We start from the raw sequence: 27,349 nt of genomic DNA, 5'->3' as shown, positions 1-27,349 counted from the left end.
CCCCAGACTGTGATACGTGTAAAAGCATTCCAACAGAGAAAGTGAAAGGATGAGTAAGCACATGGAATGTCTGTGGATGGCTACAGAGTAGTTTGGAGCACTTTAAAAATACCTTTGCTTAGTAATCATATCTGAAGTTATATTTTGAACTGGCCACTCAGCCTCTATTTGTATTTTCAATTGAAACCAGTGCTGTATTTTTGTGGAGCATTTTAACAATTTCTACAATTGTCATTGTTTATTTCTGTTCTCATAAACTGTATATAGGACTCAATATTCAAAATTATAACCAGCAAGTCCAAAACGCATAGATAAAAGCTATAGTTAAAATTTTAGAAGCAAACAACAGGAGAACAAACCTGAAAAAAAGCAACATAGCTGAAGTTATGCCTGGCTAGAAGCCAAGATTTTCTCTATTTGTGTTCTCAGCACGTAAAAACCAAGCTGTCTGAAAAGCACACATCTCTGTGTAGGAATTGAAGATAATGCATTCCCAGAACTACTCCAAACACAAGAAATAAAATGCAAAACCAAAAAAAGGACAAACCTTTCTGATGTTCTTATTGTTGTGTCTTACATCTTTTGACTGAATCGCAGACTCACCTGCTAAATACTTGCAAAAACAACAGGCCAGTTAAAACTGGTATTCCAATATACTTTTAAGTGTTGTGTCATGTAACAAGAGCAAGTTAAAAAGGCTTTTAATTTAATTTCCTTTGCTTATAGTCTACAAAATTATTTGGTTATACCTCTGATCTTAAATGTAGAACTCCATTCAATTAATTATCAGAATGTTTTGTGTCTGGTGATTTCATTTGTGTTGTTCTTTGTATCCACTGTTTATTTGAAGCTGTAAAGTAGAAGTAGCAAAATTTGCTGTAGCATGGGGCTCTGTTTAGAAAGCCATTTTCCACTTTAACTGTTTTTCTTCAATGGGAAGGAAACTCTCCTACTAAACTTGCTAAAGAGTTTTGATCACGTATGTAATGAATTCAATTTCTCCTGGTTTGACATAAGTGCATTTTCCCCTTCTCTGCATTCTTTTCACTGTTTTTGAATTCCCTTACCATTTTCTTCAGAGACACTTATAATATTAGCTGCTTCCAGATGCATTTTCATTAATGAGCTTGTGACTTCACAACGGAGAAAGGAAAAGTCTCTCTCACTCTCCTTAGGAGAAAAGATTTCGGAAATTCACATTATCTGCTCATTTGCTTTAAAAAATCATCAGCATAGTTATAAAATCAGCAGCATGAGAACTTTTCTGCATTAGAAGTTATTAGTCTCTCGTTTACATACCTCCCTTTTATGACATATTGTTTGACATAGAGCTTCTAAGTGACAAGTAAATCCTTTAAAAATCACCCTTGCTATTGTGACAGGATTACTCTATGATATCCCTAAAATAAGGCTTTGGTCCTTCTTTATTTTGGAAGGGATGCTGAAATCTCATTCAATTATTTAGTCTGCTTGAATTTTACATTTGCTATCCAGAAAGAGCTTTAAATCTTTTGTATTTGTGTGGGTTGCATGTAATTATTGGTATTATAATTCAGATGGAAATTCGAGAGTGAAGGGAGAAGATCTGGGAAACTGCTCTAACTCCAAAATTTCTCATCCAGTATCTATTTAACATATATCATCATATGACTTAGAATACGAGTTACAGGCCGAATGCAGTTACAGAATGCTAGCCTCTCCCTGCACCAGTTTAATGTCCAACTTAGATAAAATCAAATATACTGTGAACAGAAGTATTAACAGTAGTAGTATCATTTCATAAATGACTGCAAGAAAAGGCTTGTTAGAGCAAAGGCCTTAAATCAAATGTCACAATATTAGTTTTTGCTGAAATGACTTCCATTCTAGATCTGCTCAAAGAATGATGATGTTATAAAGGGTGATGGTAGCCTAACGAATCCAGGGACACTGGCTGACAGCTTGAAAGTGATTCAGATACGGAGGTCCTCTCTTTCATTGTGCCACGTCAAGAATAATATTCTCCTTTTGAAGCAGACATGTTTAATATCTGTCACAACTCTTGTTAATCATTAGGGCAAACTTCAGATAAGTTGTCATATGTGACAAGGCATCTCATCTAATGCACATATTCAGAAAACACAAAGAAACATTGGAGTCAAAACAGAGGTGAAAAAGAGAACTAATGAAATGGGGCAGTGCAAATCCCAGGGGATATTCTCTACCAGTAGAAAACTACATAGTGTGACAGGTAATAAAACTTCATGCTGTAGAGGTGACAGGTGCAAAGCTATTGCATAACAGTGTGTCATTCTCATAACTATCCTCAAAGCAAGCATGGACTTGCTCCTGAATTAGCATTTACAGAATCATGGCCTGGTTGTAGAACATGACACCAAACAGTAGATAATAAAGTGGACAGGATACTATGAAAATCCCCCATGTTTGTAAACAGAGGGAATCTGTAACTGTATTTGTTGGAGGGAAATAAAAACTACTGTAGTCTACTTTTGAGACATAAGTTAACGTTTCTTAAAAATACTTGGAGATTGATGTTCTGTTTACAAGAGAACTTCAGCCTCTAGAAGTCAAAATATCATTCACTTAAATGACTTTCAGCCTCCTTAATATCTAGATCATATATAGGAATTAGGGTTCCCAAGTCACAGAGAATTTTTGAGAATTGAAATTTTACTATTACTGCCCTAGAAGAAAATAATTAAAACTAATAAAGGTGGCAGTTACAGAAAGATAAAAAAAAATAGCAAATATTGAAGATGGGTCACTGTGTTAGTGCTAGGAATCCCTTAGAAAATTGGTTGTTAGAATACCATTAATAAAACCAACCATGAATTTATATACCCATATATAGGACTAAAGAATGTAAGTAAAATGTACAGGATGGAGGATTATATTCTGAGGATTTAAGAGAAGAGAATCACAGCAAGGAATCTGCTAAATACAAATTCTAGTGTATGTATGTAGAGCTAAGTTTTCTGTAGAATTAGGAGGTTATTTTTGAATGTACCCTTGTACTTGCAGGACAAGAAGACAACAGTATATTGTATAGAATTTAGAGGAGAAGCATTATTATTTTTTTAATGGTTGAAAGATGGACCATATACACCAACAGTGTCTGAACTCAGGCTGTTTAGTTCAACAAAGGTATTCTTACAAGGTGACTTATTACATTCCAATAATACTGGGCCACATGGGGAATAAACTGAGAATAAAGTTTCTATTTCAGCAGCAATAGCTAGATATTAAAGTCAGACTAATTCAGATTGGAAATAAAGCATAATTTTAGCATGGAAAGTAATAGTCATTAGAAACTCTATCAATTGCTTTGATAAATACTCATTTCAAAGCAAGACTGGATATTTATTTAAATGGGATCTACAGTTCAAACAGAAGAAAGGTCAGGGAGGTTTCCAGGCAACATTAAATAAGAAATCAGACAAAATTATCAAAATTATTTCTCCTAGTCACAAGTAATTCTTGCTTGGAGAACTGAATTAAATTAATTTTCATATTCTACTAATGGACAATATACAGTAAAAACACAAACTCAGAAAATCAGTACCAGCAGAAATAAGACAGCAGTAGTGATCTATAAAGACAGAATGCCAATCAGAGCTTTGGCTACTTTAATATGTGATGCTCAAATGAATATGAAACTTTCTGGAAATTTCAACAAGATGCTTTTGATTGCCTTACCACTACGTAATTCAATGCGTCAGTTAGAAGCATCTGTAGTTTCAGTCTGCCCGCCTTGAGGAAGAACACTGTGAAAGTGAGAGTACTTTCAGAGTTTAGCACCCTGCTGGAAAAGGTTCTTGATGTTTGAGACTGCTCTCTGTGATGTTGATGACTAAACATGATGGGAAGCCAGAATCACTTATGACATCTGAAATTCTTTTGTCTGTCACTTCCTGACTGACTTTGTTCTCTGGCAAGGAATAGAAGAATAAATGAGGGACTGGGGCCATTTTAGGAAAATGCTATCTTGGGAAAACTGTTGGAAAGAAATCAAGATCTAAATATGAATAGTTTTAACATTTTTGCATGACTTCCAAACAACATTTGTACGCATCTGATCTGACAGACCCTTTCTATGGTGACATATGAGGAGAAGCCAGGCGTGGATTTAGAAGATGATAAGATTTTAGATTTCGTACTAGCCATGTCCATGCACATGTGTAACAGTATGACAATAGTGCAGGCACACTGGCCTAGTCTTCTCCTCCCTTCCTCAGTCAGGCAGGATCTGTGTGTCCTCAGAAGTGATCTTTGACATGATAGACTGCGGCTGCTGTGTGCAGGATGTTCTGAGCCTGGGATAGCGACTGGGGAGAAGTTGAATTTGTTGTTAACAGTCCAGGCAGTTGCAAAGAAGGAGAGATTCAAGACATGCTTAATGATGATTCATGACCCAGTCCATTTCAGTCTTGAACATCTTGTTATAGGTTTTTTAAAAGAGACATTGGTAAATCTTCATGACAAATGAAGATTTTTTTACATTTTACATATAATTGTTTTACATTTAAGAGTATAAAAATATAGATTTCGATTTATTTCATATTTCTGTTACAAAGGGCATTATCTAAAAATTATTTCTTCCCACTGAAACTGACTTGGAAGAAGCATATTTAAAAGGAAATACTGTCTTCATAAAACAGGAATTAAAAGCAAAGCATTAATTGTTTTAAGTAGAGTCCTGATAGCAGTAGCTTTCTCAGTTTTGGACATTTCTCTAATCCTGCCTCTTGGGCCAGGCTGGCCGGATGTGAAGCTTCTCATGAGTGAAGTAGCATCTTTATTGTCTTTGGAGGTATAGAATTAGAGTAAATACAGCCCTTTCCCCCTTGTAGTCAAGAAGGTGACATTTAATATGCCTTGAGACCCATTTCCTGAATAAGAAGCTAGAAAACGTGAGTAAACATTTTCCCATTATCTGCGGTCCTCCTTCCAAAATGTCAAGGGGTTTAACACATCATTTTGCTTTGTCTGAAAGTCAAGAGTAAAGAAGTTTCTCCATAGACTGTGCAAGGAAAGATGAACTGCACACTGTTGGCACGCCCAGTTGAGCCTAAATGCTTCCTTAATTTCACTTTTTATCCTTGTGAGAACCCTGTCCAAACTATAACAGAAGGGTGTTCCTGTGCACTCCCTTTCTCTCCTGTTGGCTGACCTTGCAAAGAGGAAGCATTTCCTGTGATGACTTTTAATATTCAGAACAACCAAGGGGGACACAGCTGGGCATAGGGCATAGAGCATCCCTCTACACCTACACCACGAGCCTCTCTCCTTCCCTGGCTCTTTATTGTACCCCTTCTGCTTCCTTTACCTTCAGGAAGCCAGATGTTTTTAAAGAAGAAGGGACACAGAGCTTCCAGAACACTGCGGAGACAGGCCTACCAGATTGGTGAGCACCATTTTTAAAACACTTGGGATGTTGAGGCACATGCATGCTCACAGACAGGCTTGACTAGGTATCTGTCAGTGCAGAGCTTGGAGCACGGATTCTAGCAGTGGTTGCTATACAGCAGCAAATGGTGTTCTATTCTGTCCGTTAAATAACACTGCTTTGACAGTTAAGTTCTTATGCACCAGTGCACTGTAGACATACATAGCTCCACAATGTTGATAAAATTAAAATTCTGTTAATACCAAGAATGTTTATGTTATTCATCACTAGCAGCAAACACATTTATCCATAAGGGCTTTTCCTTTTTAAAAATAGAGCAAATTAGGAAGAAACCTGGTGAAGGAGGGAAGTCACTGGTATGACTCTGAAGTCATACCTGGGTACTTGTTTTTCCGTTACCATGCTGATCATCTCTAAAGCTGGCTAACTGAAATGTCCATGAAATCTCCAAACTACCAACTATGCTTTTTTTCCAAAAGACATGTACAATTATATACTAGGTCTTATTTAGGGCAATGTCTTAATAATATAGATTAATTTACAGAATGTGCCTCCTGTCACAGACCAAAGGGGCAGGAGTAATAATGGAGAGAGTGTATATCATCTCTCATTTTCACATTAACAAACAGAAGTATTTGTTTATATAATTTGATTCTTGTAGGAATTAAAAATAGGCAGAAGAATTAAGGAAGACCTATCAAAGACTACTACCTGAAAAATTCAGTCATGTGAGGATCCTTACTGAAGTTAATGGGCCTATTTTGAATCAAAAGGTTTGAGGATTGAGTCATAGTTTAATGTTTGCTTTGCATACTAGAAAAATAAGTTTCTGTGCTCATTAATGAATCAATCTGCCATATTCTTAACTTCAAAGTGCTTGTTCTTGTTCAGCAATTGGTTGTTCATTCAGAAGCCACGTTGTCACAGATCTAGGTTTTCCTCATTAAATTGACCAAAGAGAGAAATGGACTAGAATCTTACACTATACACATCCCAAAAGACTTAACTGCAATTAGCTTACAAGAACCTGCAGTCTTTAAGACATTTTACATTAATGAGAAGATCATGATTATAGACTGTCTGCTTTATCAGAGATTGCTTAGAAGCTGGAATCTATCAGCAGGTCATCGACTTGGAATACATCATACGAATCAGCTCACATGTCATTGCTAACAACCTAAATCTAGAGGACACATTAAATGAGCCTTTAAGCACTGACAAAAAAAAACAAAAACAAAACAGCCCCTAGAATAAAGCCTTGTCGCCCAAAGAATTAACAATAAGAAGATGCTTCTACTCCCAGAGCAAAAGACATTGCTATAGGCATTTTCTTACACTAAAGACATCTTTGTACTTGAAGGAATATAGTCCAGTATTTTAGAGACAAATGAAGTTCTAGTTCTTTCCATTGACTAACAGCTGTCAAAAAAATGGCTTTGCTGGTCTCAAACAGGATGAGTTTCTCTTTCTGTTCCTTCTCTTCACTTATTTCTAATACACTAGCTTACTCTTCTTGGAGTAGTTGTATTATGTTTTAGTAAACAAAAATCGATATCATATTTCATTTGACATTTAAAAAAAATAATTACTTATTTTAAGACATAGCTGACAGGAAATTTTAAAAGCCATTTTTATATTGTCTCTGACCTGTGGCTTCCCAGTCATTTTTCTTCTGGAGACAGACATTTTTTCAAGTGACTAAGTTACGGTCCTATGAAAGGTGGAGCTTTACAGAGAAAACCTTCATTTTGAGTCATTGCCATTAGGGACTGCATGTCATAGAGACATACGTGCTGTAGTTCAGTAGTAGTTACACCAGTTTATAGGAGGGGGTGAATTTACTTAAAATTCACTTAAAATTTATTTCAAATTTACTCTTGCTTAAATTTGAAGCTAGAGCAAACTGAAAAGGTAAGAAATTCCATGATAACAATGCCATGTCACCATGTGTCAGATTTTGCAATACTATTTGCTTTATATAAGCAATTGACACTAATTACATCAGTTATAATATTTTACTTTCTGTTATCTCAGTATAAGCCAATTCTCATATTTCATGAGTGGTCTGAAAGGAATAAGCACTTAACCATGTTTACCCTTCAGGCGCACCAGTGCACTATCATCTTTACTGATGAGAAATGTCTTTGGCATTGATTATTGTAATGTGTGCTGTAATCTTCAGTCATATTATTTCAACTCGGCTACAACTGTTGAATCTTTTCCACTCCAAAAGTGAAAATTTTTCAGTGAATACATATAGATTAACTTCCTTCATAGGAAGGAAGAGAAAATAGAAGCTATTATCTTTACTGGCAAAATCTCATCCAAATTCTTGGAAAAACTAATGGATTTCTGATAAGTATCGGGGTAAGATTCATTGTCCTCAGCCAGTAAAAGTACTCATGGGTTAGTACAATGACACAGCATTGGAAGACAACTATTACCAAAGCTTTGGTCCTGTTCTTTCAGCACTGATGAAAAAAAATCACTACAATTCACATGCAAGTGCTTGCAGATGAATGTACATAAGCAGGAGACAAGACTGCAATACAAGACCCAACAATGAACATTCCTTCATGTAGGAATGTGTTCCATAGCACATAATTACCTGACTTCCACAACATGGGACCTTTTCCAGTTGCACTCCCATGTCTCTCTCTTTTCATGACTGCTCTGGTCCTTTGTCATTCTGGCATATCTATGAATGAGAGTCTTCTGAAACAGTTCATGAAAACAGCAGAGCGAAATATGTTATCATTCAGATAGATACAGAGAAAAAGTTGAAGGCATTAGGCAGATATCATGGTAACTTCAACAAAAGAGTTGAAGACTCTAATCAAAGTCTCTGAGTTCATAAATGTAACATGAAAAAGAATACTCTGCAAAATAGCATTCATATTTACAGCAGCATCGTTTAAAGGAGCAACAAAAGTAGCAAAGACAAGTTCTCTCATATTGCTGTCAGACAGACAAAACTTACAGTTACGTTGAACAAGCCAAAAGCTATGGTTATTATTCCAGCTTCCCTCACAAGCTGGCCTGTATTCTTAGGCCATATTGCATCTGTTCAAAGTGATCCAGGGAAATACCACAGAAGGTAGAAGGAAGAAACATTACAAGAATATGATGGAATACACTGGAGAATTTTGAAACAAATACAGTTTCAGAAGAGTGCCCATATGCTCCTGCATACATCATTAAAATCACATCTTCTGCTTTAGAAAACCATACTAGTCAAAACACAGAATTCTTATTACATTCCAATATTTATTCATTGAATTACATCCACTGAAATACATTGAAATACATGCATCTAATTACGTTCAATATTGCATTCTACGTAAGTTAGGTTTTAGTTGGCCAAATCTAATAAGGCATCAATTCACTATTCTGCATCCTGCAAATTACTGATATGCAAAATATTCCTCTTGACCATGAGGTGAGAAGCAGGTGACAGACTTTGTCTTTATCCTTAGCTGCATGCAGGTATTAATTTTGAAATCTGTTGCCTCAACTGAATGAGCACAAGAAAAATTACAGTTAATCATAAAGGATGAATTCCATATCCCATCTTTCCTCAAGCCAAAATGTCAGTGAGCTGATGAGATTTCTGAGTACTATAAGTACAGTCTCCTGTTTCTCTGATGAAAGTTTTACTTTATTAAACTGTTATTTTGGAGATGTTTCTTCTTTTTTTCTGATGTAGAACTAGATGGTTGTTTGGAATCTTTGCATACAAGAGGAACTTCTAGCAGGTCCTTTTAACCTTTGTTAAAACTTCTCTTCTGGGAGATCTGTTTAGAGAAAAGAAACCTCGTAAGACGCAAAACTAGCACAAACCACTGTTCCCAGTTTGTGTGAGCACAAATGTGCTAAACTTGGGGTACCTACAGACAGCACATAGGCTTATGAAGTTTACAGTCAACTGCTGCGGTTAGAGGAGTGGCTGTGCTACTCTGGTCTTCAGTGTGGTTGGTGTAGGAGCACTGCTAGCACTTAGTTCAGTTTTCACTATGTGTCCAGGAATCTGTAGTTCCTCTGAAACTATGAGGAATTATGTCTGAAGGGGTAATTATTTCGAGATGTAACTGAAATATTTGAGATGCTTTCAAATACATTAAAACAGTAGGCAAGAAAGGTTACCCAGCTCTGCCTTTGTACTCACAAAAGACACTTCTGCATGTGTCTGGTGCATTATGGTGCATGCCTATCTTTCTGTATCTGTATTCAATAGATCTGTAAAGCACGCAGGGTTAAGGTGCTAACTGTGATGGTTTGCATGCACAAATTTTGCAAGTACAGGTTTCCAGAAGGCCTGGGTTTATAAAAGCCTGGCCTAATGCATAGGAGAAATGTTTCTGTTAGTTACCCAACAGCGGTAGCTGTACGTGGCAATGAACAACAAGGACTGGAAATGACTGTCCAGTAATGAGGTTAATTTGAATGAATGAGACTACTGTGGCAAAGAACTTGGTGGAAATGGTCCAGGAAATTAGTAATGAACTATAGATATTGTACTGTGACAATGGCTTGATAAGTCAGTCCTAACTAAATGTTCCAGTTTGATTTTACAAGGATACTCAGTGGTAGGTGATGCAGATCAACCATTTGTTCTTATTTATTTTCTAAATTAAATTATAAAACTGGGTTATTTATTTTCTAAATTAAATTATAAAACTGGGCTATTTATTTTCTAAATTAAATTATAAAACTGGGCAGCTTAATTGCATGTATCAGACTGTTAGTGTTAAGGGTTGTATCACAGAAACAACTGACAGGTTTATAATTAATGACAGTGAAGCACAATAGCAGGATCAACAGAAGGGAGTTAACAGATGTTGACTTCTATTTGAAAGATAAAATTACACTGTAATTTAGGGTACTTCAAAGTGGCACTTAAAACAGAATATTCTTTGGTCTTGATTGTACTGTAGCTATTTCTTTTGAGAGAGGAAAAGGAAAAACTCTTCTATGTGGCTGATGTCTGTTTTAATGAGGCTTGCATCATTTTCTTCTGCAAGCTCCTGTGCATCTTTTCAGTTCAAAGACAGCTCAGTAATCAAATGCTGCGTAACAGTTTTCCACAAACTAGCTTTGATAATCAGATTTTTTCATGAATCTAGAAGGTGTTTCTGTTCTAATATACTGCCATCCTGCAAGTCCTCTTTTCAAATTAATGAAATCAAGTGGCACATCAACTGCAACGTTGTGCATCTGCTTACTAGATTCTACGCATGCTGCTGCCACTGTACAACAGATACTCTCCAATTAATTTCCAGATCATACTGCTCATTCTGTTCCATAAAACTACATAAAGAAGATCAGGAAATTGAGGATCAGTAAAGTAGATACTGTCTTTATCAGACTGGCAAAATTACCCCTAAGCATATAAAAGTAACTTAAAAGTATGGACTCTTTATACAAAGCATTATGTCTGCAGCTTCAAAAATGTATGTACAATACACTTCTGTGCAGACATAATCAGCCCTAGATGAGGATTTCTGCTGTTGAGAGAAAGTTTGGATTTGTGCTTACTTACCTGCATGAATAGTTTCATAAACTGTATGTAATCCTTATAGAACAAATTTTCTTAGCTGTATTTGCAGAAAATGCTGGGATGTGATCTGAAACATACAGAGTGTTTGGGTTTTTTTAAACAATGGCAGCACGGTAGAAAAGCAAACTCCCTTGTGCACGATGTCAGTCTGACTTTGAAAATCACCAAATGAAACAGAATAGTTTTGCCATCTGGAAATGAGACTTCCCATCAAAATCTACTTTACATTACGGTATTCACCATTATATTTGAGCATTGTTACGGTTCTGTCCATGAAGGAAAAAAAATCCAAGAATATCCAAGACATTTTAGAGGATTTATCATAGTAAATTAGATCATTAGTCTAGCTAATCCAGTATCCTGTCCCTAGGAATGGCAAGGACTTCAGAATATAACTGCTGATTTGTACCTGCTCAGCGAGTGTCATTTCTCAGCTTCATGGTGATTTGTCACAGACCTTTTAGAACAATCTTGTCCTGTTATGCTCATATACAAAAGTTATTTTTCCTGTTCTTTCAGAAGTTAGTCTTTAGTTATTTATTCGCTTTCCATGTCATCCAAAGGCGAAGCTGTTCATTGTTATATGAATGAAATGAGTAGTATCTCATCATCTGATTATATCAAATATGTGTTAGTATGCAATTTGAATGATAACTCTCTGCATTAAATCCACTGAAGGCAAAGAAAACGTTTGCTGCAGTGTTGATTGAAGATGACAACAGGTGACTCCTTTAAGGGGTGTTTTGTTTTATTTGCAGAGTCATGGAACTAGCAGGCTCAAGCAGGAAAGAAAGTTACACAGATTTGAGTGACAAAAAGAAATGTGCAAAATATGCCAAAAAGAGTAAATTTTGTATGTGTCTCCTTTCTTCAGAGTAAAAAATAAACTAGCATAATCATTCAATTTATTACAATAAAATTTCTATCATATCTTTCATGTCAGAAGATTTCAATGCGTTTTGCAAATATCTAAAGATTATATACAGTGCAATTGTCTGGATAAAGTTGTAGTGGTAGAATTTTTAAATGTTTTCCATTATACAGATGATAAAGAAATGTATATATTATACAGGTCTTTCTACTGGAAATGCTAAAAAGATGCACAAAGCCTAGTAATCTTCAACTTCTTACATGACATGTAGTAAAAAAAAAAACGTGTATAATTAACTACTCTGGTGTTATGGTACCCTCATAAACAAAGGTATGAATTGAGTCTTCATATAGTTCGAGCTTGGGCTTATTTGGGATTTGTTTGGATTTTTTTTCCCTTTTTTAAGTAATTTCATACACACACAGAGACACATCTATATATTCAGTATGTAAGTAGGAGCACTTCTATTCTATTCAACCTTAACAATTAAACATAGACTCATTACTTTTTACAGTTTCTTCCATTATTCTCAAATCACAACAATAACAAACACAGTTCATAGTCCAGAATTAGTATGTCCCCAGATAGGTGGTCTTGCTACCAATGAATAATTTTTAAATAATCAAGCAAGATGCAATAAAGCAGCCTGGAGCAAGCTTCAGATCAAGTCCTCAGCTGCATCACTACCTAATGAGAAAAATGTACTGAGAGCAGCCTTAGCACAGAAATAGTGGCATGATGGTCTGACCGTCATCAAGCTTCGGGAAGGCCCATATCCAGTCTGTGTAACAAATACATGTTCTTTGCTGCATGCCAGTATGCACCCTCATTGGCAAGGACTAAGGAATATTTAGATCATGAGAGACTTTTCCTGTTGCAAACTCTGTAACCTTAAGTATTATTACATACCAGTTACTGCTTAGAATCAATAATTGATTTATCAATATAGAATCATAGAATCATAGAATAACCAGGTTGGAAGAGACTCACTGGATCATCGAGTCCAACCATTCCTATCAAACACTAAACCATGCCCCTTACCACGACGTCCACCCGTGCCTTAAACACCTCCAGGGAAGGTGAATCAACCACCTCCCTGGGTAGCCTGTTCCAGTGCCCAATTATGTTCAGTTCTGGGTCCCTCACTACAAGAAGGATGTTGAGGCTCTGGAGCGAGTCTAGAGAAGAGCAACAAAGCTGGTCAGGGGGCTGGAGAACAAGTCTTATGAGGAACAGCTAAGAGAGCTGGAGTTGTTTAGCCTGGAGAAGAGGAGGCTGAGGGGAGACCTCATTGCTCTCTACAACTACCTGAAAGGAGGTTGTGGAGAGGAGGGAGCTGGCCTCTTCTCCCAAGTGACAGGGGACAGGACAAGGGGGAATGGCCTCAAGCTCCACCAGGGAAGGTTCAGACTGGATATTAGGAAAAAATTCTTCACAGAAAGGGTCATTGGGCACTAGAACAGGCTGTCCAGGGAGGTGATTGAGTCACCATCCCTGGAGGTGTTTAAAGACGGGTAGATGAGGTGCTCAGGGACATGGTTTAGTGGCAGGTGGGAATGGTTGGATTTGATAATCTAGGAGGTGTTTTCCAACCTAGTAATTCTATGAAATGTTTCTGAAGAAAACACTGACAGCAGCCAGCAACAGACTTGCTTCTCTCGTGTTGCTTTCAAGAACTAGTGAAGACTTGTACTAGGATTTGGGCAAAATGACCCTGAGATTTCAGAAGGGTCAGCTAAGAAAACATCTCTGTTTCCTAAAGAGCAAAGAAGGAGATGGGTTCACCTGAGTCCCTATGTTTTACATTTTCCCCAAAGAAAACAGACTTAAGCCATTCATTTAGAGTATCTAAGATACCCAATAACCTAAACAAAAGTCATGGGACATGCCACAATATCTGCAGCCACTGTTTTTTTTAAATATGATAAAGTATAATCCTATTTTTTACAGCCATCACTATGGCACCAGCTATCTGCCCTTCTTTCTGCTGTAGCTTTTTGCCTACCTCTTACAAATCAAAATAATCCTAAAGAGTGGATGTTACCAAACACAAGTAGAAAAGTTTTGCAGGATAACCACACTGTAATGGCAAAGAAGATGCTGCATCGGTCACTGGACATAGCAGAAAAGGGGTCTTGAGTCTTTCTGCCTGTAAGGTAACCAAGGTAGAAGACACTTGAAGACTCTGTGGCGAGGAGTGTGCAGAGTGGTATGCACTTGAAATATCTCCTCAGTGAGGGAGTGCAGTCTTCCTTGTGTCACATAAATTGTAGTGCATACAGCATCAAGTAATGCTAACTGCTGCTTGTATTTCACTAGACCATGGGGAAAGACAGAATGCTCAAAGGAAAGAATTTTTCTTTCTGAGATCTTTTGAAATACATAGTTTCTGTTAGTGTCTGAAAGGTCAGTGAGGACTTGCATAGTAATTTCTAATCTTCCTTTTTCCAGTTCAAGCCCCAAAACAACTGCAGTGAAGTCCTTTATACAGTCACTAGCATTATTGCCCATTCATTCAATTGCATTCTAAGAAGGAACAGTCTCCCATGAAAACCTTTCAGGATCATTGAAGTAAAAACATGCTGTTGAAGGAACATCACATACAGTCATAGCAATCGGTCAACTTCTGGTCAGTTCACAAATGTTAAATGCAAAGTATGCACTTAATATACTGGAAATTCTTTTGGATTCCTTTGGTCTTGTTTAAGTTGTATTAATGAGTTTCTCTACAGCATGCCTTGAAGCCCTGTGTTAGCATCAGTACTGCTCTTAGGTAACTAATGCCCCCTTCAAAGTTTCCAGTTTCAACGTTTCTTAAAAAAGAAAAGAGATAAGGTACCAAAATTGAAATATACTCAGCTTCTATCCTTCACCTTCACAGTTATATTCTTTGAAAGGAGGAACAACACAGCTCCCCTTACACTGTTTCTCATGAAGGTAAATACGCACTTGAACAGGATGGAGGGTTTTTTTTAAGATTAAGTGGATGTACTCTGCTTTGCTGCAGAGCCTTCTAATGGAGAAGATAAACTTTTCACTGATGGCAATTTGAAGTGGAGCCTTACCCCCATTTTTGCACACATCAGATAAGCTGGACAGGTAGTCCTGCAGCCTCCTTGGTGGCCAGTAATTTTAATGTGTCAGGTCCCTTTATACAGCCCTGTCAGTTCATCTAAATAATGATTTGTATTGCTACCTACTGTGCAAAATTCATAATTTTAGACACTTCTATTCATTTCTTCAGGCCCAAAATGAAGTATCCCACTGTTCCTGCTGCAAAGCTCTTAGACAGAAGGGTGCCAACCAGTGTGTTGTCTGCTTAATGAGATTGCAGTTCTTGACTTAGAGCAGTGTGGAGCCTTAAGAAGGAAAAGATCTGATAGTATCCTAGAGCTGTATCTCTTTCATAAAATACGTGTGTGTATACATCTGTATCTGTGCACACAGACAGTTACGTACACTACAACTTGTAAAAGTTCCATGTCACTAATCTGCTTGCCTGTTCTTTTCTGTAGCCCAGATGATTTACTGAATGCACTGAATGAGGGTATCAGCCGTGCTGATGTGATCATTACATCAGGAGGTGTATCTATGGGGGAAAAGGTATGCTGAATTTAAATATGACTTGCTACAACATATGTAAGAATTTCAAGCCAGAGTCTGTCATCAGAGCTTCTACCTTTGTATTAATGTTTATGAAAAAGAGATCTTACTTTTTTTTTGAACACTTAAATATGAATTAAGAAAATAGTCTTTGATGCTATCCTCATTCCCTTTGTTCTTATTACTGAACTGTAGTAGACATAGTACAACACAGAAGATTTCTTCATGCAAATGTGCTTTTATTTAAGGAATTATGTACGTAGTTATGATGAGGAAGGTGCTTGGTTAATAGCACATGAAAGCAACAGACTTCTATTTATTCTCAAAGCAGGTAGAATGTAGATAGAACAAAGCTACTTTGAAAGTACTTCAAAAAGCAACCTGCATATATAAATGACTTTTTCTTACTCAGCAAATCTGTCTCCTGAATATGCCAAAGCTTTATCTGTTACAAAAAACGTTCTATCGCATTTTGCGCCTCATAGTCCTACAGAGGCAATTCATACAAGACACAGTGAGCTGATATATTTGCATTTTGAATCATTAACAGAATTGTTGATTGAGTTCCTGTTGATAATCCCTGTGCCAAAACCATCAAAGAAAATAGGTATACACAGATGCTGGTGGGGCATAGATGAACCTGCAGGACATTTATTAATCATGACTTATGCGAAGGAAAACTCAGATTACTTTTTGATCCCAGGCTGAATCTGTGAGTTTGGCAGGTAAAAGAAACATCTCTCCTTTTATAACTAACAGATGCTAAAGACAGTCATTAGGAGATGGCAAACATGAGTGCTATTTTTGTCGCTCTTATGAATATAAATCATATTGTTGGATACACCATGAAAATTGATAACTAGTTAAACCAGTGCCAATTACTCTCATTTCCATTATTGTTCTCAGCATTCCTAGAAAAATAAATGAGGACAAGTGCTGTTCTTTCAATTGGGAACATGGAGACATAGTGCAGACACAGGAACACTAGGAAATGACTGGGCTGCTGAATGGTCTTCCAGGCATTTATGCCGCCTGCCTGATTTCTCCGCTCTCTGAATTTCAAGCAGTTGCATAAAGTCAATAGGCTCAATATTCCACTGATGGTTATCCTTCTGGTACTGAGTTTTCAACAGTAGTATTGAAATTACTGTGAATATCCAAAATGTAAATAGAAAGTAAAAACAGGGTTAATACGATCAAAAATTGAGAATTCTTGCCTGGCTGAAGAACATTGCTGCTTTCCAAGTATTGGAAAACACATCAAAAGGAAAAATAGAGAGAGAAAGATGGGAAAACTGAAAGGGAGCTTCAGATTTACTGCTTCCAAAGTCTTTCTTTGCAGATGAGTGTTACATCCTATGTCTTTAATCTCACTAAACATGATAGGCAGGGTACTACATATTTGAGCACAGCAATTTTCAATAAAGACTAAACAAGTAATTCCATTTGTTTTAGTAGCTGGATCGATAGTGTTATATAAAATCATTTAACTTGAACTAATGCAGAAGTCATCCGCAGTTTTTCCTTTCGAAGAACTGTTAAACCTGACCACTGTGAATTAGACCATGTCCCCAAGAAATTACAATAATTACAGTATCCTGGAAAACTATGATTTCTACAGTACAGTATTTATTTTAGAAGTAGTAGGAGATCTCTAACTCTACTACTAGATAGCTTCCATGGCAAAGGTTAATTAACTTGATGATTTTAAGTCATAACTTTGAACATAAAGGTTTTTTTCCATTTGTGACATAGAGAATGTTTTAGTAGCAGGTATTTGTGGTGTCCTCTAAGATTCTGATGCTGCAGCTGACTTATAAGTAAATATATTACTATATCCTTGTGGAGTCAGATTTGGCACCTAAAATGAGTTTGTTCTTCACCTTTTTGAAAACACTTCCTTTCAAATCCTGGAAATTCCCCACTGGACTGTAGCACTTTTTGAATATGAAAAGTCTTTCATCTTCCCTTGATATTAATTAATTGCTTTGAATGCTTAGATGATGTAAGCAACTTTGATGTTACTTAATTGGTTTTCTTTTTTTACATTTAAACAGGACTATCTTAAACAGGTGCTGGATATTGATCTTCACGCACAAATTCACTTTGGCAGAGTTTTTATGAAACCAGGGTAAGAAATTTTTCTGCTTAGGCAGCATGGAGTCTATATTGAGCCAAATATCCTGTATAAGTGCTTCAGTAGATTCAGTTTTCCAAATATACTATAAACCATAGCTATATATGGGTAAAGATGCAAAATCAGTCCTGTTCAGATTAGTCATCATCTTTGTGGGGGAAATTAACTGAAACAGAGAGATCACTTTTTATCAGTAAGAGATATTTCTCTGCTAACTGTTGTAAATCAGGTTTAGGGATTGTGGGGAAACCTGCATGGTATAAACATGGCCTCAGTCTTCACTGTGATCACAAAGCTCAGATATTGACATTGTTATGAAATAACCGAGGAATATTAGGAATTTAACTGCCAGTTTACTTAACAAGCATCTCATTTCACTTCAGAATTCACACAAGTCATATTCCTGCAAACAAGCAATTTCTTGAGAGAGGTGGAATGACAGCTAACTTACAAATTTTTATCTAATTGGCATATCAAGCATAGTGATCTTAAAGCCAACACAATCCTTTATGTGCTTAGTTTCCCTCAGAAAACTGGTTCAGCATTGCTTTCCTTTTCTGTACCACTGCTAATTAATGAGTCTGGAAGTGCATTTGTAGAGAAAATAAAAACATACATGTATTGGAAATAGAAAGTGCCTCTCACAGTATAGTAGCAGAAAGATGTCTACAGCTCTGCCTAACTGTCCTTGGAGTGCAGATTTTTTGCAAGCTAAGGCTCACACGGTGCAGTAACATGAAGCCAAGGGAGCTTTGAGGAGTGATTCCCTCTACCCTGTAACTGTTGCCAGGAAGCTGAACAAAAAGTGGGTGTTTGCTGTGAGAATGTTCAAAAACCTTTACTGTCTTTGCTTACAATCCAGTGAAGAATTGCATGTGGGTTTGGTGCTTGTGCTGCTATTACCACCACCTCCCTTCCATCAAAGGAACAAATAGGCTGAAAGCATGTTTCTTCCTGTACTGATGTAGCCATGGCAGGGAAATTGCTTGCTGCCTCTGTCATACTGCTACAACCGACATGGGGAAACCACAAAAGAGGGAGCTGCACTTCAGCCTCTGCCGCTGACAAGAATTGAGAACCTGATTTAGCAAATTCAGAATGTTAAATTCTGGTTCTGGCTTATGTGAAAGCGAATGGACTTCTTTCTTCTGGTGACCCCTGTAGACTTGTAGCAATAAACTTTTAAAAACTAGGCAGAATCTTATTTTCCCCAAGCAACTATTTTCACATTATGCCAAAAGAAAGGTATTTCTTACTGTTAACAAAATATTTTATCATCTAATCTTACAGAGAATGTTAGCACCCTCTTTTTTGTCGACTGTAGTGCAATAGCAGTACTGTGTATTAGTTTTTATTAATTCTATCTTAAAAGGCTTTAGGTATGAATTGTGATTACCATATTGAGAAAAAGATTCTTTGAGTAAGTTAGTTTCAAAAGTGAAGTCAGAATTTTCTGTATTTTGAAGTGCTGCAATATTGTGGAGTGATGCCTGCAATACGCAGGGATTCACATTTCCTTCACTTGATGTGGAAGTTGCTGAGCTGATGTAAGGTTGTTTGTTGTTTAGCAGCTGGAAGGAAAGAAAGTGCTGGAACACTTTACCAATGATGGTCTTGAAATCTCATATGAGAATTCAGTTTCCAGTAAATATGAATTCACAATTAGATTTTTTTGTACCTCTGTGCACTGGCTATAAGATTTGGAGATCTGGTGAATAGGTCCCATTATGGTAGAAACATTTTAAGACAGAAACTTCAAGCACCAACTTCCCCTGGTAAAACAGGGTGTTCATTAGGCCTAAGAGATACAAATCTAGGTAGTAATGAGCAAAGTGCAGGAAATCTCCAAAGTTGCTACTGGTGAGCGGCAAGCACCTGCCAAACAGGTGACAGGCATTAACTCAAGATGAAGCCAAGGAACTGAGCCTAATTATTGCTCCTACAAAGTATTATTTCTAATGTTTGAAAGGATAATATTAACACAGGTCTATAGATAAAATGGATGAGTCCGTTTTCTTTCCCAGTCGCATTCATGAGCCATCACATTACAGTCCTATTTGTATAACTGTGATAGACCTAGGTCTAACCTGACTGCAGCTATGCCTGCATGTCTTCATCTGCAGACTAGCAAGCATTCACTACTCTGAAATACGGCTCTGGAGTAAGGGAAATTAGAGTCACTAATGTCACAAAAACTTTAGAGAGCCTTATGTGAAAAACAGATACAGCTCTGTAACTGCATAGCTTCATTTTTATTTCTTTATTAACTGACTTCAGCATAAAGACAGGATTTAGAGTTTTGGTTACTAGTTCATCTGCTCTTAGATGTTTCCTCACCAGAAGCAAAATCATACACTTAAAACTTCATAGCTGAATACCAAGTAAACCAACTCTTCTGTCATCACAAAAGGAAGATGATGGAAGTTGCATGGAAGCAACAGGTGCTAATGAAGTGCTAAGAGGGAGATTGATCCTGTTTTGTTTTCTTTTCCAAATGCTTTACATAGTAACATAATAATGTTCAGTCAAAGTTTAATATCTGCAGATATTAAATAGCTTTCCATTTCCATAGCCTGCCAACGACTTTTGCAACTCTGGATATTGATGGCGTAAGAAAAATAATCTTTGCGCTACCAGGTAAGATGGTTTGTGGATTACTTTTGTTGCTGTGCATAGATGACAGACACTAAACAGAACAGTGATGTTTCACAGGACCCGTGCCTGTGTTGGTTTCCCTCAGGAACGTACCTGTAAGGTTTTCTGAGAAATTTCCAGAAAAGAGAGACTTGTAGGGGTATACTAAGGAGTTCTTTCTTGTCCTTGTCCTCAGAATTTGCCAGCATACAGGCCTTATGATTTCTTCCATCCAACAATTTCCTTGGGTCTTTTCAGCAGTACTGTAGAGGGATGGTTTTTTCCGACAGCTCTGTCAACCTTCACAGTAAATATTCTGTGCATGTCAGAAAGTGCATCCCCTCTGAAGTACTGAAAATGAAGACAATAACGAGGGAGTGCCAAGGCACATGTCACAGAATTTTTTATCATGATCATACCATAGAACCAAAAGAGGGCAGCATCGCTTCACCTCTCGTGTGCTGCGTTTCCTTGGGAAATCACCACTTCAGAACAAACGTTTCCTTAGGTATCTGGCTACAAATCCCTGTCCTCTTAAATCTGGAGGAATTTATTTTATTCTTACTGCTCTGGCGTTGCATGGATTTCTGACTACACAAGGAATCCTGTTCTTGATACGCTTGTGGTTTTCAGATGTATCTGTAGTGCTTTTTCTCTCTTGTTTTCATTGCTGTGGTACATTTTCTTCTACAGGAGAGATCAATGGAGCATGCATCCAATTGTAGTATATTTTTTTAGTACTATCACCGAGGGAAGTCCAGATTTTTTAAGACAAGTGGTGTTTGACAGACATGGGTCATATGTCTCTCCCGGGAGTCAATGAAAAACACATAAATAAATAGAATTCACTTCAGAATTGGTACTAAAGCATTTTTCCCACTCTGTTAGGGAATTGGAAGTTATTTTTCCATAGGTCTTGTAAACCTTAATAATGAATCAAGATCTCTATCAGCTAGGATCTTCACCTGTGCACAATAAAAGCTCCCCCAGTCCCAGACAAATCCAGGCACAGGACAAAACGTAGTGCAGGAACAGAGGTAAGTGGTGGGGTCTGAGGAACATGGGGCAGTTCTGATCAGAGCAGGATTTCAACCCACCATCAGCCAGAGAGTGTAGCTTTCAACAGGTTCAATTGCCACATGCCCCTCTGGTTCTGAGTGAAACGTTTCCTGTACATAGCATGAAAAGCTGTTTAATGTCTTTTAGACTGCAATTGCTATAAAAACATGAGATCAATTTCAGCATTTCACAGATTAAATCAGGATGCAGTCACCACCAACTGTTCTTTGTCCTACAGGCAACCCTGTGTCAGCTGTTGTCACCTGCAATCTCTTTGTTGTTCCCGCACTGAGGAAAATGCAGGGTATCCTGGATCCTCGTCCCACTATCATCAAAGCCAGGGTAAGAAGCTTGTCTTCTTAAAAAATTCTCTCAAGACGTTGAAGTAAAGCAATTTGGGCTGTGAAAGGCTCTCTTGGTTGGGGAATCTGAGCCCTAAATTAATTCTGGCAAGCTGAAGGCTGTTCATGCAAAACAGAGGTACATTCTCAATCTCTGCTAATGGTGATATTCAGTTCCACAATTTCAAAGAGTTAGATGGCCATCTAAGGAGCGAGATACACAGATGCAGAGGCAGCCATTTGCCAACCAGGCGAGAAGGACACTTTCCTGTTTAAAAAAAATCATTTGTTTTAACCTGTGGTAAAAAATGCAGACTAAGCTGGGAATATCTAAAGAGTTGGATAGTTCTGTATTAGCAGTAGAAAATACAAACTTCAAAGCCTTTCTATTCTTGAGTTATTTATGTAAGTAATCCGCATGACCCCCACCCTAAGCAATATAAATCCATTAAACTATTCATTTCACTCTCATAAGAAATCATGGATATTGTAACTCAGTTTAATATAGATTCAAGGCATGTTATTATAATGTAGTATTCTTCTATTTTTTATTCAAATAATGTACTAAGGAATACACTGCCTTTTAGTTTTCCTAGTGTTCTTCACTACGCACTTTTCTCTTAACTGCTTATCCCATTTTCTGTCTTTTGCACTTCCTCAGGCATCCACATTTTTCTTTGTATCACAGCTAAAATATTCTAAGACAGAGAGCAATTTGTAGTGACCCCACTTGGTGCATGAATATTCCAATGTGTTCCATTAAATTCCATTGTGAGCCATCCCCTGTACATCTCTTCATTTCAAAGATTAACTGTTTCCTTTTTGTCAGAGATAGCAAGATTTTGAATGTGCATATTTTTTTATCTTTATGCAGTGTAATCCAGAGACTAGAAATGATAAAACTTTTTCCAGAGAAATACTATCTTTAAACTTCCAGTAAAGGGACAGCTTTGGAATATTCCACTTAATGCATGTAGACCCCATCGTACACTTTGATATTATAATATCACAGTTGTATTTCTCTTAAATATTATAGTCTCTATCTTCTGCAGCTTTTGGTCTTGCACTTGACACCATCTCACCTCAAAATACAAAGAAGACTGTTTTTCAGAAAAATCAACTGAGCAGATGATTCCGTTGTCTGAGACAGTACAATCTGAATGCACGGCATTTTCATCCTTTCTTTGCTTCTTCTACAGTTATCATGTGATGTAAAATTGGACCCCCGCCCAGAATATCATCGGTGCATACTGACTTGGCATCACCAAGAGCCACTACCTTGGGCACAGAGTACAGGTTAGTGCCCAGTCACACAGACTGACAGATGCACTCACACAGCTCCTTGCCTTCCCATGTATATGTCTAAAAACAACCAAGCGTGTACGTTTTTTTTCAAATAACCTTTATGTAGATTGATTTGGTGCCACACTTGTGCACATGCATACATTTATGTTACCATAAAATTCAGACATTATATGACTTACCAGCTTAACCCTTAAAACTTCCTTTTTCTGAACAATCTGCCTTTATATACACACGATATACACCCCTATGCTTGCATATGTGCACATATCCCTTCTTATAACTATCCACTCCTGTTTCCTTGCACTCACAGGCACGTTTGCTTACTTTTGCTTTTGTGTGTGTACTAAACAAACATAAGTTGGGGCATAGGTAGGAACACTACAAATAAAAGATGTGTTATTCTGTCTGAACTAGAGAAGTAGAAGAAGTAGCAAAGGCTTTTAAAGCAGACTAAGACTTTTATTAGTCATGTTTGCCACCTAGGGATACTTCTGGATACTCAGTTGCAGCTGGGGCAAGTACTATATTTGAATACCTTTTTAGCCATAAACTGCTAGAAGACCAACTCTGCCAGTTTCTCAAGAGATTCATGTCCTTAAACAATTGTCTTTTTGTTACATCCAATTTGTTCAGTACAAAGCACTATGTACAAGTCTCCACAGGGAAAATATTAGCTCAAATGCATCTTACTGTTTACTCAGAAAGTTCTTACATTAACTCCCGAGATCAAACAGCCTCTGAAATATTTCCAGGTGTAAGTCAAGGTATTACTCACATGGTATATTTGTTTTAACTCTGTTTTGTTGTGCACCACTTCTTTCCTTATGCAAGCAGACTGTCTGGAATGATTTCTCTGTCAATTTAGAAGTTTGAAGACCAAGAAATTGAAGGGCATGACTTTCTGTTGCATTTTCATTCTTTGTCAGTACTAACAATATGACACTGTTTGTCTTCAGGACATGTTGTGAAGCCTAATGTCCCACAGAAACCCATTCTTTTGAGGTGGCATATGTTATGGATGTATGCAGCCAGCCACCATAACAAGGCCCAACCCTAGGACCCCACTGAAAAACATAAAATGTGAATGAAGGTTTCCAAATTCCTCTTATATTAGTTCTCAGGTTGCAGCTCCAGCTCCGTGCTTCTGTAGAAGGACCCCCACTGCAGATCATGCTCTCCAATCATACCCATACCACCCTGCACCCGATCCCCAAGTCCAGTGTTCCATACGCAAGGGTCCATAAGTCTTAATTCTGATTGGTGGGTCTCTTGATGTCTTACTATTTTTCTTTGTCACTGGGTTGGTCTTCTTCTAAAGTTACCTCATTCTCTTGGAATTCTTCCCTTGGTCCTTATCTTCTTCATTCTGTTCACGTCTTCCAGATTCAGCTAGTTCTGTGTTAGCAGCATTAGTTTTATCAAAGTGTTTCCTCTCCATCAGATCTGGCGGCCTAAGGCTTCCACAACTATAGCTACTACTGCTAAGCTAATAAACAAGACTATTCAGAGAGAAGAATACAGTTAATCAAACCTATTCCATATCAGTTTATTAAAAACATTCTAGATTGTGCTGGTTTCAATCTTTGTACAATTGGCATTAAGTATACAAATTGAATAATAATTTTGTTAGGATCAGAAATTCCAACAGAAAAGCAATTTACTATGACAAGCTATGAGGTACAGATAATGTGAAAGACTGGATAGGAAAGCAGTCAGCAAAGGGAATGAGAGTTTTGGGAGCTAAAACAACGAGAAGCTGAATAATTCCATACAGAGTTCTCTGTTTACATCCACCCTGAAACAGCGAGATCCCACTTCTATGAACAAGCTAGCAAATATGAACATCTCATAAGAACAGCTCTTGTTTCCACAGAATGTGTTGCAGTGTTTGAAATTAACTGAATTTTTCCTCTTGCCCTCCTCTAGGGAATCAGATGAGCAGCCGTCTGATGAGTATGCGCAGTGCCAATGGACTGTTGATGCTACCTCCAAAGACAGAACAGTATGTGGAGCTTCACAAGGGGGAGGTGGTGGATGTCATGGTCATTGGAAGGCTATGATGTCACCAGCAAGAGTGAAGCTTCGATGCATGTCCACATATCATTGACTGTATCCTGTAATATGCAACGGCACAGCTAGTTTTTCTGATTTGGATAAAAGTTGATCAGTATAGTCAACATCTTGAATTATATTTCAAATGGAATTTAAATAAATACCTTTTAAAAAAACTTTAAAACAAATCTTAACAAAGAAATTTATTCTGATTATATCAAAGCAACTTTTTCCTTTCCTTGCAACTGCTTTGTGTGTTCAATGCTAGTTCTAATAGCGGTAGCTTTTAGTAGACAGCAGTAGGTGCCTGCAGAACTTGTGTTTTTTCTCATCTTTAAGATACAACTACTTATGCTCTTAAAACAAGGCTGTCTGCTTATTTATACTAGCGTAGACAACACTTGGATTTCCCTTATTAGTATGCTTCATAATGGCTTCACAGAGAGCTTCTGCTTGTTCTTTATCTTGTATCTCGTGTTGATGTGCACAGTGCCAAAAGCAGAGTGGCTGCACTGGGAACCCAATGAAGCCCCGAGGTTTTCTTACCTCGCTGTGCATTCAGGGATCTCTCTTGTCCCAGCAGCCACCCAGCTCAGTACTCTTGGGCAGTAACTGGATACCTTTTATTTCAACAAACAAAAAAAAAATCGCTTCCTTAAGTGCTGACAGCCTTTTTAACCAATACATTTAAAAATGTACAGAACTAAAAACTAAAAAAAATCAAAGACTGATCTTGTACAGATATTAGTGTTACCAGCATTCGTGTGGAAATTAAATGAGCAAAGAAATAAAACTAATGTTAAACAACTCTGTACCATAACATTTTCTGTAATGATACTGAAACTTAAATGAATAAAAAAAATCCTCAATCATTATTTAAAATTTCATCTGTTTAGCCTTGTTGTTTGAACCAAAAAAAAAAAAAAAAGTGGTTTGAGAGGGTATTTGGGGTGGAGGAAGAGGACAGGAAGGAAGGTAAAATAGAATGTGGAATCTAGGGCCTCCCCTCACGTACGGTATCATGAGTGAACTGAAAATACAGTGAGCTGTCTCTCATTCATCTCCCAAGGGACATAATGGAAGCAGCATTTTGGAGGGGGTTACAACTGGACTAGTCATAGCTGGAGAATACTTTTTTTGCCCCATATAAATTGCATAACAGTTCTGCACTCGTGGAATTTGATAGAATATTTGTGGGTTTTGGTGTTTTTGTTTCATTAGATTTTCTGATCCTGGAACTCTTCAGCCCTCATCAGATTATGTATTTCAGTAATTTCACATTTCGTCCTAGATTAAGACCATAGCAGTGCCCTACAACAGCTTGCTTCTTGGAGTTCATGGATAGAATTCTATCCCATCAACTACATTCATGAAGCCAGAACATTTGTCTCTAGTGGCTTTTTGAAGATTTAGTCAGAGAAGACAGAGAAAAATGGCTCTAAACCCTAACTGCCATAGTGAACCAGAGCTGTAGTTCTGTGGTAAACACAGAGGGCATCCCTGAGGCTGATTTTAAAACCAAAATCTTACTTGCTGTACAACAGCCTGAATATTCCTCACGCAGGCCATTGCAAAGCTTGAAGGCAGGTGGGCGTAGAAGGTGTTTAAAGGCACCCCAGGGGCTGATCTTTCAGAAGAAATAATAACACAACTTGCTGATCATATTTCTTTGTTCTGGACTACATGTCCACATTTGTGATCTCTAGACGTAGCAGGAGGATAGTACCAAATTTAATTAATGAATGCCTGTATTTACTGTACAAATATTGTAAGCCACAGAAGAAGGAAGAGAGAAGAGAGTTAATTCATCTCTGAGAAATAATGTAGAATGCTGCCTTCTATAATCCAAAGGACTGTTATATAGAGAGGAGTTATTACAGGCAGCATGTATAATGAGAATTGGAAATTTATAGAGAACACCAGTAACAACAACCTCAGGGAAGATTGTTCATGTGATTGGAGGTGCTAGACAAAGATAAAAGAGAGATGTGAGGAAACCTAGCCAGAAATAGCTTGAGTTTGGTTTACATTAAAACCATTACTCAAAACAAATGTGGCAGAGAAGAGCGTGTAATGTGTGGCTCTGTTTAAACCATGTCTCAGCATCATAACATTTAACTACGACTGCAATGAACGAACGATTTTTTCCAAATCACTGGTAATATAAACTGCTTTAGCCATTCTACCATCTTTTGCCCAGTGTTCAAAGTTTTCTGCAAAGAAAGAAGCTTTGCAGTTTCTGAGAGAGATGCTTCCAGCCCAGCTTTCATTAACACTGCAAGCCCCAGCAGTGTGTTGGAGAGGTAACTCTGAGAGCAGTACAACAAATTGCTGCTAGAATAAGGTCTCACTCACCAAGCCTAAAATCTGAAATATTTGCCTT

General features: G+C 37.4%; 1 protein-coding gene across 18 annotated transcripts in view; it reads left to right on the top strand.

Annotated features, from left to right (window-relative positions):
• GPHN (gephyrin) overlaps window positions 1-25,853 on the top strand; it is a 288,977-nt gene extending 263,124 nt beyond the window's left edge. For all 18 annotated transcript variants that reach the window (XM_069858253.1, XM_069858250.1, XM_069858246.1 and 15 more), the window contains 6 exons: window positions 15,351-15,438; window positions 17,496-17,569; window positions 20,148-20,212; window positions 21,507-21,610; window positions 22,809-22,905; window positions 24,841-25,853. In XM_069858253.1, the coding sequence (XP_069714354.1) occupies window positions 15,351-15,438; window positions 17,496-17,569; window positions 20,148-20,212; window positions 21,507-21,610; window positions 22,809-22,905; window positions 24,841-24,974 (562 nt within the window). In that variant the 3' untranslated portion in view covers window positions 24,975-25,853. The remainder of the gene's footprint in view (window positions 1-15,350; window positions 15,439-17,495; window positions 17,570-20,147; window positions 20,213-21,506; window positions 21,611-22,808; window positions 22,906-24,840) is intronic.
• The last annotated feature ends 1,496 nt before the right edge of the window (window positions 25,854-27,349 follow it).

Source organism: Phaenicophaeus curvirostris, chromosome 5 (genome assembly GCF_032191515.1).
Source record: "Phaenicophaeus curvirostris isolate KB17595 chromosome 5, BPBGC_Pcur_1.0, whole genome shotgun sequence".
NCBI classification, from domain to species: Eukaryota; Metazoa; Chordata; class Aves; order Cuculiformes; family Cuculidae; genus Phaenicophaeus; species Phaenicophaeus curvirostris.
Note: the sequence above shows the minus strand (reverse complement) of the source record. Positions and strands in the feature narration are given on the sequence as shown.